The sequence below is a fragment of the Vicia villosa genome, linkage group LG3 (assembly GCF_029867415.1).
Source record: "Vicia villosa cultivar HV-30 ecotype Madison, WI linkage group LG3, Vvil1.0, whole genome shotgun sequence".
In the NCBI taxonomy this organism is placed as follows: domain Eukaryota; kingdom Viridiplantae; phylum Streptophyta; class Magnoliopsida; order Fabales; family Fabaceae; genus Vicia; species Vicia villosa.
The window spans coordinates 106352797-106365439 of NC_081182.1; the positions used below are offsets into that span (position 1 = coordinate 106352797).

Here is a 12643-nt window from a genome sequence, read left to right on the forward strand (position 1 = left end):
ATTAGGAAAAGCTGAGATTGAGCAACTACTAGTTGTCTTGAAAAGATATCCTGAAGCGATATGGTACACCATCGATAATGTGAAAGGAATAAGCTCCTCTTTGTGTATGCACAAAATTTTGCTATACAAGAACTACAAGCCCTCGGGAGAGCATCATGAGAGATTAAACCCTAACATGTAAGAGGTGATTAAGAAGAAGGTGTTGAAACTCCTAGAAGTTGGGGTAATATACCCAATCTTCGACATCAAGTGGGTTAGTCCAGTCTAGTGATAAAGAATGATAAGGAAGATTAAACAAAACTTCAACCAAGAGCATACTAAGAACTCCTATACCTGAATCGAACCAAAAGCTCTAATATCAGTTGTTAGAAAAAACCGACATAGACAAAAAATAAAAGAACACAATCACAACACAAGGACATGGCCGGTTTTGGGCCCGTGCAACCAGGCCCGTTGCACAGGGCCTCCAAAATATGGGGCCTCAATTTTTTTATTGTTATAAACGTTTTAATTATTTTATATATAATATTTGTGGGACAAGAAGTACCATCTTTGTTCAGCAGCGCAGCGGTAGTGCTTCTAGATCTTGGCTAAGAGATATGCAGTTCGATCCATGGAGAACAAATTTTTTAAATGCATTATTTTACACCATTAAAATCTAATACCGTGTTCTCTGCATACAATTAAAATCTAATACACCATTGCGCTTTTGTTAATCAACTCTTATCGGCCCATCCAATTTTTCTTTTATTATCATCAAAACAGTTATGATGAAAATTAATATATTGTTATATGTTGTTTAATCATTATTGTTATATTTATGTTATTATTATTAAATAGATAATAAATTAATATAATTAGTTAATAATTTTAAAATATATTTGATTAATCTATTTTGAAATTGTCTAGCATATAGTATATTATTTATAATTTTTTTAGTTATTTTAATTTTCTTCATGTTGCTATACCAATGCTAATTAAAATATTGAAACTATTAACACAATATATTAAACTTTTAAGAATATTATTAAAATATAATTATTAATGTTTTTCGACACATAATTATATTTGATTTAATGATTGTGAGAAAACGGACAAGAAAAGGGATGAGAGATATTCTCACATTTTGCAATTTTAGATTTTTTTTTAATTTTATTTTTTTTAAATTAAAACACTTCATTATTAATAACTTGTGTTGATAGTTCAATGAACTACTTTCCTTTGCCAAATGATAATAATCTCTCGGAGGAACTTCAAATAAAAAAATTACAAAAATCATATTTAAATATATTAAATTACATTTAAAATATTAATGCATCATTTGTTTTTTCTCTAGCTTTTAATGTTGTTTATAATTTTAATGTAATATGATTTTTTTTTATTTATATTTCTATTAGGGCTGATTTTTAAAAATAGAACAGGACCTCAAAATAGTTTGAGACGGCCCTGCACAAGGACATAACGGAAAACTCCAAAATCGAAAAAAATATCAAAGTCTTTGTCAAATGGCAACCATAAAATATCACTATATAAAAATTGCTACAACACATAATTTACTATCAATCACCATCAAACTCCGATATACCAACTTATAAAAAAATATATTTAACTAAATCTCATAACAATTTAAAGTACTTTTAATAATTTATTTTATAATAAAAAATTTAGATCTATTATGTAACCTTGTACTCCTCCTACTTTACAAAAACAAACTATGTGCTAAGCAAACTATGTGCCTTTAAGCCTATTTTTGAATTGAGGAACTTCATAACAAGAATAAAACAACAAAATAAAAAATAAAACACAAAAACAAAAACTGAAATATAAATGAGAACTTTTTATTTAATTGAAGGAAAAGAAATCAGGTAAATTTAGATAAAAATTAACCATAAATAATCCCTCTAATATATAATATTTTTAAACAAATTTTTCAAATTTTAGGATGGAACGTGATTGCATTATAGCGTAACGTGTGATTGTGCTTTACTTTACATTTACTCATGGGATTTCCCCTATTTAACAATCAGTGGTGTTGTGTCAAGAAAAACGAACATGGCTTGTGCTGTCTAAGTTTTAATAAAAGGGGCATTAAACTAATAAGTTAGTTGAAAGCGGATAGTTTATAGCTGATACCTGATGATATATAGCTAGCTAATGACCGATAACTTATAAATGATAAATAAATTAAAGTATTTGATAAAATTAACGGTTCAACTAACTCATAGATATTTAATATGTAATTATTTTATTTTAAATTAAAATAAATTATAGAGGGTAAAAGTGGATATTAGTTAAAATAAGGAAATTTCTCTATAGACCTCCCAACCTTCTAGTCCACCTCTGGTGAAAAATCCAAACTACCCCTGACTTCGGAAGTTCATTTTCGAAATGCAAGAAAAAGGCGTTTTCGGAGATGCATCTCCGAAAGCGCCTTTTTTTTTGAAAAAATTGTCTTATTTCGGAAGTTCATTTTCGAAAACAGCATTTCGGAAGTTCACTTCCGAAATACTGCGCGTTCTGCAGATTTAACAAAACACTCCCCCTCCCCCATTCATTTACCCTAACTCAAATCAAAACACAACCCCTCTTCAAATTTTCTGCCAAAATCAAGTGTAAGATCAAAGAGCATTCCCAAGTCTTCTTCCAAACTCATCATCAAACACTAATTGGTAAGTTCTACATTGTTTTTTCAAGTTTTAGATCTATTTGAATAAACTCTAATAGGGTGTTTAGAAACTGAAAAAATCACATTAAGATAGGTTAGTACTGATATTAGGATGTTTAGTAGGCATAAAAGTAGTTTGGGTTTAGGTTTTTTGGGTCTGCCATTGGAGGCTGTATTGAAGGTCTGCGCAGGGGTGTTTCGGAAGTTCATTTCCGAAAACACCTCCATCCCAGTTTTCGGAAATGAACTTCCGAACTGTACCAAAAGTTCATTTTTTTTGTTTTTTCATTTGTCTCGCATATTAATCGATTTCGATTGTTTACAGGAACATGTCAGGCAACCAACCAGCACGCATCAGACAGGGGAGAGAGTCCCAGACTGCGTCGGCTAGACGCGAGCGGGCGGCGGCGCAGCTGGCGTCGACCCAGGGACGGGGGCAGGGCCGGGGACGCCGTGTGCGAGTTCCCGTGGACGTGGGAGAGGGTACATCTGGTTCAGGATCTAGGAGTCGGCTGGCTCGGGCATCTTCTTCTCGCCAGCGAGAGGAAGAGGAGGAGGAGGACGTGGCGGCAGTGACTTACCACGAGCCGGAGGGGGTACCGGAAGTTGACCCTCCAGCCGGGGAGGAGGATGAGCAGGAGGACGACTATCCGGGAGGGCCCTTTGACACCTCTGTGCTGATTCACTACCACGATCACGTCGCTCGGCGGATCTGGGAGGGAGAGGTATTTTTTTTTAATTTAACCGTTTAATTGTCACCATTTTTTATAGTTTAACCGTTTATTTGTCGCTTATTTAATATATGTCGCTTATTTAATATATGTCGTTTATTTGTTTTTTTTCAACAGGAGCGAGAGCCGTTGAAAATGGTGAACCACGCTCGGAAGATATTTAGTCTGTTTAAACCAACAGCTGCGTGGTTTAACGACCATGTGCGACGTTCAGGGCTTTGCGGGCTCTGCATGACGGCTTTCACATCGATCCTGCGTACGTGGACGCCATGCCCAGGGCCGCCAGATACGCTCTCTAGAGGGGGAACGATGCGGTGGGACCATACCGTCTGTACTTGGACCGGACGATGCATGACGACGTCACATGGAGGCCGTTCAGCGACTACGCTCAGATTGTCCCCTTTGACGGCAGTGCACTATATTCAGGCTGGTTGGCATGCGGGACCGGCATCATGGTCCGGTATCTCCTTGAGCGGTGCATGCGTCAGTTCAGATTCGTGCAGCGGATACCCAGGTCACCCTTTGAGGCAGCTCCCGACACAGTGACCCGAGTGCAGCTCACTGCCATATGGGAGGACTGGCAGCATCATGTGGTACCGCAGGAGTACCGTCTCACTCGGGTCACACAGGACTGGCACAGTGAGGAGGGGTACGTCACATGGTTCTACCGGGTGTCCCATCCTCTGCTGAGACCTGACGTTCCCGGCGCTCCTAGGCCAGCACATGAGGAGATCCTGGAGAACCAGCAGGCCGAGGATGACCACGCCATTGATCTCCTGCCGATCTGCCAGCGGATAGAGATGCTTGGGCGGGACGCGTTGGATGGAGGTGTCGTTCATCAGGGCGGTCCAGATGCAGTCGCCGTGATGGAGATGATCGTCACTGATGCGGGCCGTGCGGCGGGGTACAGGCGGCAGAGGAGGGCCCAGGGTGAGAGGGTTAGGCACACCCAGTAGTGGCCGGGTTTATTTATTTTTTGTTTTCGGATTGTATCTTTAGCACACTATTTTTATTTGTTTCGGTTTGTATATATTATTTTCATCGGATTAGTATTTTTTTTGTTTATTTATCATATTAGTATTTTCAGTTTATCTATTGCTTATTTTATTTGGCGCTTACGTTTAATTAAAATGCGAGACTGTTTTAGATAAAACATAAAAAAAAACACAGTTTCTGCATAATTCGGAAATGAACTTCCAAATTCACCCCCATGAGGTGTTTTCGGAAGTTCATCTCCGAAGACACCCCCCATGAGGTGTTTTCGGAGATGCACTTCCGAATTATGGAATTTTTAAAAAAAAAAAGCGCTTCGGAAGTTCATTTCCGAAGCAGGGGTATTTTGGGATTTTCGCTGGGGGTGACCCCCATAGGGAGGTGGCTAAAGAAATTTTCTAAAATAATAAGAGTAAAAATGGAAGAAAAATGATAAGCTATAAGTTATAAATTAAAACGCTATCGTCTGAAAAATAAACTATAAGCTAGTAAAATAAACTATAAACTCGTGATGAAAACACCCTTACCAAACAGATTTTTTATTATTGTATGTGTTTATCAACTATCAACTATAAACTCAAAAAAAAGAACATACCAAACAAAATCTAAATATGCGATGGAAAATTAATGGGTTAAATTAGGAATATTTTATAAACTGCGATCAAGGACGCCAGAACTAACCCTAACAAATTGCAATCAAAAGGGCTAAATCCAGTTGATATCATATATGACCCTGAGCCACACTTCGTCGGTAGTGAAAGGCCAAAAATATATAAGGGTAAAGACAGAAATGAGCACCAACCATCAGCTAGAGAGGTTAAATACAAATCATAATTTTATTTTGAAACAACACAATTTTATAATATTAATGAAAATGACAAAAGTTGGTTGTAATAAGATACTAACGATTTTCAACATAACTCATATTTATTAAAAAGATGTGAATTTTTTATCCTATTATTCAACTTTTTCAACAAATATATTATTTTATTTCAATTTTCAACTTAAATCAACTTTCAAATAAAAAAAATAAATTCATACGGGCTGCATTCCGAATGGTGCCCTTTTTCATTTTCAAGAAATCTACATGTCACCCTCATATTATACATGCCATCTTTCAAGGGATATGATTTTACCATATTATTTTTGTAAAATATTATTTTTTTCTTCTAAATTTCCGGTTTCGTATCGGAAATTTCTCATAAATATAAAATTTTTTGTTGATTTTACCTATTTACAGCGCCAGATGATACATATTGAAAATTTTAAATTTCTGGTACCAGATATTTGGAATTTCCGGTATGTTTCATAAGTTAAAAATACACCGGAAATTTGAAATTTCCGGTATGACTTCAGTTTTTTAAAATTACCGAAAATTTAAAATTTCCGGTAAATGAAAAATACCGGAAATTTCAAATTTTTGGTAATACTGAAACTTTTTTTTTTTAAAAAAACTTAAATAAAATATGAATCGTCTTAATGCAAAATACATGTAGAATAAATGACATACATAAAAGCATTACAACAAAACTACAGTTTTTGAATGTCTGACTTCTTGGACAATTCTTCCTAGTATATGAACCAACCCGCATATGTTAATTCCCATGCTTTTGTATTATCAGAACAAACCTTCTTCCAACGATCATGACGGGAGCCAGTGGACAATCAGGTCTCAACTTCACCTAAACCCAATGATTACGGTTGACAAAACCAACAACAAAGATTGTATGTCGACTCGTGTATGGGGGTGGAGCTATGAGAAGCGGGAAAAATGTTATGTTCATTAACATGGAAAGAGAAACAAATACAACACTGTATATAAGCAACACGGTAACTCATATATGGAATCGACATCCATTTCTCCTTACCCTAAACACCCAGGTGTTTTACGAGTAATGAATTACTAACATCAGAGACAGTGTCATAGAACAACTTGGAAAACAAATCTGCGTGTTGCTGGATTAGAGTATGCAACTGTCTTCGAACATCGTAACATGCATCTTCCCCCATCCTAATGCAGATGAAATACAACTGAAACCACAATTTCCATCCGGTTTAACATCAACAATATCATCGATGTATGGATGATAGAAAGCAGGAAACTGTGACAAGTACTTGCCTTTTGCAGAATTGGTAGAAGGTTGCTTACCTATTAGCATGGTTGACGATGATTGAATCCCACTTGGTTGTGTGCTTGATCTCTTTGTAGTCAGACTCCCTTGCGAAGCATCAGCATATTCCCACTGACTTGGATCACGATGCACATCACTTTCCTCGCCTTTTCTACTCTTCTTAGCTCCTCTCTTTGGTTTGTATTTCACCAACGATGAACACATTAAAGACGTTGATGGATAGGCAAGATCACAAACTTTTTTCTTCAATGCCCTTTGAGCCACAATATCCATAGTATTGAATTGTCGCTTCAACTCTTCGCACTCCTCTTCTAAATCCCACTTGCTCCCGTCGGGACTCACCTCATATTCCGAAATTTGCAATTTCGTCCAAAACACATGAATAGATTCCAAAGGTATAGGTATGCCTAGAATCTGGTAACCGACGAGCTGACACGCACACGGTAACCCATGTGTTGTTCTAATGTAACAACCACACCTCTGCTTGCTTGCACCAACAAATTTGACTCTTTTTAGTTCTTTTCTAATGAGTTATATACATTGTCTTGAAACAAAACTATGCAATTTAGAATAGAATGAAGTGTTATACTGATGCTCAATGTTGACGATACTTTTTTGAAATGACACTCTTATGGAACCCAACCGCAACTTCAACATTGTGTTCACAGCATCCCAACTTGCACATAAATCACCACGACTTGTAGTCAACATGTTCTTTAGTCTCAAATGTGCAGACTCCACCCTAGAAATCAAGGACACATTAAACAAACAACTCACAAATAGAAAGCATAAACATATTTTCTTTTAGAAGAATGTACCTGTTTGTTATTGTATTCCTTAAACGAGGGACTCTATTAGTCCATGCAGCAACAAATATTTCTTTATATGGTGTTAACCATGTTTCTTTCACATAATTGACAAATGATGGAATATCACCACATACACTCTCGAAGTGTTTGAGATGTACATCAAATCTGTCTTCTGTATTTGAATACATCATGTTGTTCCATTGATCCATGACATGTTCTTGTATTTCTAATTTCACATACTCTTTACATTTCATGCTAATGTTTTTTGAAATATGAAACGTTCACAGCGAATGAGTCAATTTGGATACACAGAATAAATGGCATTCATTAATGCAAGTTATCGGTCCGTCACCATAACATCTGGTAGCAACTTCTCATAATAGAACAACTCTTTAAGCTTCTCTAGTGCCCATGTAAAATTCTCATCCCTTTCATGTTCCAAATATGCAAAAGCAACTGAAAACGTCAATTTTGTTGATGTAACACCAACAATCTCAAGCAGTGGTAGCTGGTACCTGCACGATTAAAAAACTCATTAAAAAATCAAAATATTTTTAAGATGGGAGAAATTAAAATTAAAATTCTTAACTATTTGTTTTGTACGTGTAATAAAAAATTAACACCATTGGAAACATATTCAACAACTTGACGGAGTCAGGGTGTGTCCAGAAGATATCAGCTACAATATCTGAATTCTCCTTATTTCTAGACCAACACATGTATTTCTCTTGGTGAATAAGGCTCAATAACATTTGCATTTCTGTCAGTGCACCTCGCTTGCCTAGTCTGTATGCTACTCTAACTCAGTATATATGAGTTAAAACAATTAACATGTTAGTGTTATTTTTTTAGTTATATTTTAGCTTTTTTCAGATTTTTTTAGGGTGAAAATTTAGTTAATAAAAACTATAATTTTTAATAAAATCTGTAAAAAAAATTCGTAAGAAACTAAAATATAACTAAAAAATAGAATGATGTCAATTACATTGACACCCATTGCTCTTTTCAAGTATTTCATTGGATGTCACTATTACAATTAGCGTCCCCTTTAAACAAAAAAAATTCATTTGTTTGAAATATGGGTGCATTAGAAATTAGTTTGGAAATATGGTTAATTTGAGAATAAAGTTGAAAATGTGGGTATTGTTTTGGGTTGGTCATATTTCTTTTTGTCCCACCACCACAAAACGTGACGTTCTGGATCTAAATCAGGTATTTACTAAGTGTCTAGAATATTCTCCTGACTACTGGATCCTTAGAGACACGAAAGCAGTATATTTGTACCCCCGACGCATTCAACGATCCTCCAATTTCTACATTGGAAAGATAGCGAGGTAGTTATTCTGCTCCCCTATATATGCAGATAGCGCCATTTCAAGTAACATGTTTCAAACGCAATTTGAATACTCTATTTTTATTCACACAGTAACTTGAGTGTCAGAGTGCTAACCTTGTAGGTACACCCCGTTCCGTCGCATTGGAAGCTCTCCTCTATCACAACTTCCACTACTCTACACACTTCTAATTTCGAAACGGAGCAAGTATTATGATGAAAAATTCAAAAGATGTAGTGTTTGTCTCAAAGTCATGATCAGATCTTGAAAACATGCTTCTCAAATCCTACAATTTAGCGGTAATCTATGAAAAGTTCATGTATGATGATGTACTTACAATTATTCTTACACTTAAGTAAATATTAATTTGAGAAGTCCCAACTTGTCGAACATTCCCGTTTTACCTGCATTTTTTGCGGGACGAACTAAGGTTTTAGGCTCGCAACCTCTAATATGTCCAGCTACCTCGTTTTTTTGTGACCGCTGAAATTAACAGTATTTTTTGCAATTTTGAGTCTTTAGAGTTGCAAGGACCATATGCCTGCCCACCCTCAATTTTTTATATGACAAACCAAAATTTTAGACCCAAACCCTCAACTATGTCTGCCCCGCTCCGTCTGATTTTTTCTGGGCTTTTGTAGGATGGGTTTAAACGGAATGGACATACTTGTTTGCCACCCCTAGCCAAGGGGTCTAAAATCAGGTATAGAGAGAAAATCTTCATTCTCTCTAAAATTAGGTATTTTTTCTGTATGGTTAATCGCCATTTCCCTTCTTGTAGAGGTCTAAACTCTGCTATCAGAGATTCTCTCCTTCAACTTGGAGGATGTCCTCTCCTTAGCAGAGGTTCCTCTTCCATTGTTGATTTCTATTCTTTCTTTTCCATTATTTTAAACTGCTCATCTCTACTGGTTCCTTGCCTGATTTCATCACCGACCTCCATCACACCTTCTTTCTTCTCCGTCAACAACCACCAAACTCTCGTTGCTCGAATCAAGTATGCTTATGTGCTTTTAACTCCAAAAACATCTTCACCAACCAATAGTTCAAAGTTTTATGAGATGGAATACGACCTCCACCAACAAAAGATATAAAATTTCTAAGATATTGTGTTTGTGTATCTGTTATAGTTATAGTTATTTTGTTTTCTTGTCTATTTCAGTTGTATATGTTGTTCTTAAGTTTGGTTTATTTTAAGTTTGTACTCGTGTTTTTGATGGAATGTCCTTAATATATTTGGATGAAGGTGATATGTTTATTGTAACACCCTTCTAAACCCCGCGGCAATTAAACAATTAAATCAGAGTTACATGCACAAGGGCGTCACAATTAATAAATAAAATAAAACAACATCTGTCATAGTCATGCATTCACTGAAGGAAAACGTCTTAACATAACTCATAAATCAAATAACTCATGTTTACACAGCGGCATAATCATCGACTAGCATCACATCATTAATGCTTCCAATCCTCAAAATAAATTAAACAAAACAGAGTTAATGTCATAAACTTAAAAACAGCGTTCCCCAGTGTTACACCTATCAGAGCATGACCCGACGCTAACCGACACATTGACTCATGAGCTAATCCTCACCGAGTCGAAGCCGCTATCCTCAATCTGAAAAATATAGTGTAAGGGTGAGTCTCATTCGCAATTAACAAATATTATTGCATTATAAATAACAGTACATTAACAGTTATATTATTCACCCAACTCATCTATATCCAGATCGTCCATCAACATACATACACATATCATCACAATAATATAAGAGTATACATATAGTCATGTTTTCAAATCCAGGCAAATGAATGCAACTGACTCCATGCATGTGGTACCAATCATCATCAATGGGAATCACCCACCGACCAATCTATCATCATCCAGATACGGCCCTGCCAGCACAAATTCCACACAATGGGAATTCTGCCATTCACTGAATCCTCTCATCATCTAGGATTTAGCCCTCTTTAATGCTTATGAATGCATGCAAACATATATATAACATACTTTCATCATCTCCACTCTATGAGTAGCATCATCTATACTCATTTCATCATTATCATCATCATTACTAAGCATGTTCATATATACATTAACATCATTCAATACAATCAATCATCAGTAAACCACAGAATCACATCACAAGGTTTACACAGTCTCAAACAACACACAAAACAGATCTACAGATTGAAAGTTACACATCATTGAACTTTCCAGAAAATTCACAAAACATAATTTTACACATGCAACGACCATACGCGTATCATATAGCCTATACGCATCCATACGCGTATCACCATGCCTCATACGCGTATCATACGCATTTCATCAGAATCCAGAATGGCCTAAAACCAACCCATACGCGTATCAGCCTTGCCATACGCGTATCACCAGGACAAATTTCCTCTTTAAAAATTTCCATACGCGTATGAGCATCCTCATACGCTCCCTATACGCAAATCATCAGTACAGAGTATTTGGGACACGGCACCTGCGTATCATACGCGTATAGCCCCTTGGGAGTGTCCCTCATACGCGTATGACTTCATCCCATACGCGTATGACACTGTTCCATACGCGAAACACCAGAAAATGTCCAGAACCTGCAATTTCGTAACAGTCCAAAACCCACTCGTTTCTACTCATACCAGTCCACGATTTTGAGTCTAAAACAGTCCAATTTCACGTTTTCATTCACAGGATTCATTCATACAATTTAATATATCATCATATATCAATCAAACACATCCAAATCCCGAAAATCTAACCCAATTCTTAGAACCCCAAAACCTAACTCTGACATACCAACAGAATTGACTCAACAACACAACTATTCATACACTATTTATCTATAATCACGATAAGAGATGATAATTGGAAGAGTCCCCCCTTACCTTAGCCAAATTCTTGCTCTTTGGTCTCTTCCTCTTTGTTCCTCTTCTATGTTCTTCGTGTTCCAACGTCTCTCTTTTCACGTTATGTTCCTTCTTTCCCAATTCTAATTATTTTATGAAAAAATAATATTAAATTAGTAAGGGCTTTACTACACCACACCCCCTCTTCTTACTAATCTCACACATGGCCCAAATGCCATTAACCATCAATTTTTCCATTATTTTCATAAAATCCATAATAATAATTATTAATCTAATATTCAAATTAAATTAAAATTAAAATTATACGGGTGTTACAACTCTCCCCCACTAAAAGAGTTTTCGTCCTCGAAAACATACCTTAGGTAAAGAGCTCTGGATAAGAATCCTTCATCTGGCTCTCTAGCTCCCAGGTAACATTTCCATCAGCCGGTCCTCCCCAAGCTACTCTGACTAAAGCTATTTCCTTACCACGAAATTGCTTCAGCCTTCGATCCTCAATCCTCACAGGCATTGCCTCAACCGTTAAGTTGTCTTTTACCTGTACATCATCTACTTGGATCACATGGGACGGATCTGAAATGTATTTCCTCAACTGAGACACATGAAACACATCATGCAAGTTTGCAAGCATCGGCGGTAAAGCGACCCGATATGCCACTTCTCCCACTCTTTCAGAAATTTGGAATGGTCCAATAAAACGTGGAGTCAACTTCTTTGACTTCAATGCCCGACCAATACCTGTCATAGGAGTAACTCTCATAAACACATGGTCTCCCTCTTGAAACTCAAGTGTTTTCCTCCTCTTGTCATGATAACTCTTCTGACGACTCTGAGAAGCTTTCATCTTCTCTTGAATCATCTTAATCTTCTCTGTGGTCTCTTGTACAATTTCTGGACCAATCACAGCACTCTCACCAAATTCGTACCAACACAACGGCGTCCTACACCTCCTACCATACAAAGCCTCAAACGGAGCCATACCGATACTCGAATGATAACTGTTTTTGTAGGTAAACTCAATCAAAGGCAGATAACTATCCCAAGTACCTCCTTTTTCTAACACACAAGCACGCAACAAATCCTCTAACGACTGAATT

The 12643-nt window shown here is 36.5% G+C and overlaps 1 protein-coding gene across 1 annotated transcript; it reads right to left on the reverse strand.

Moving 5' to 3' along the window:
- Window positions 1-6350: 6350 nt before the first annotated feature.
- LOC131658740 (uncharacterized) lies at window positions 6351-7584 on the reverse strand. Its single transcript, XM_058928004.1, has 3 exons — window positions 7340-7584; window positions 7165-7263; window positions 6351-7044 (listed from the first exon to the last, which is right to left on the reverse strand). The coding sequence occupies exons 1-3, from the start codon at window positions 7582-7584 to the stop codon at window positions 6351-6353; spliced, it is 1038 nt and encodes a 345-aa protein (XP_058783987.1).
- Window positions 7585-12643: the final 5059 nt, after the last annotated feature.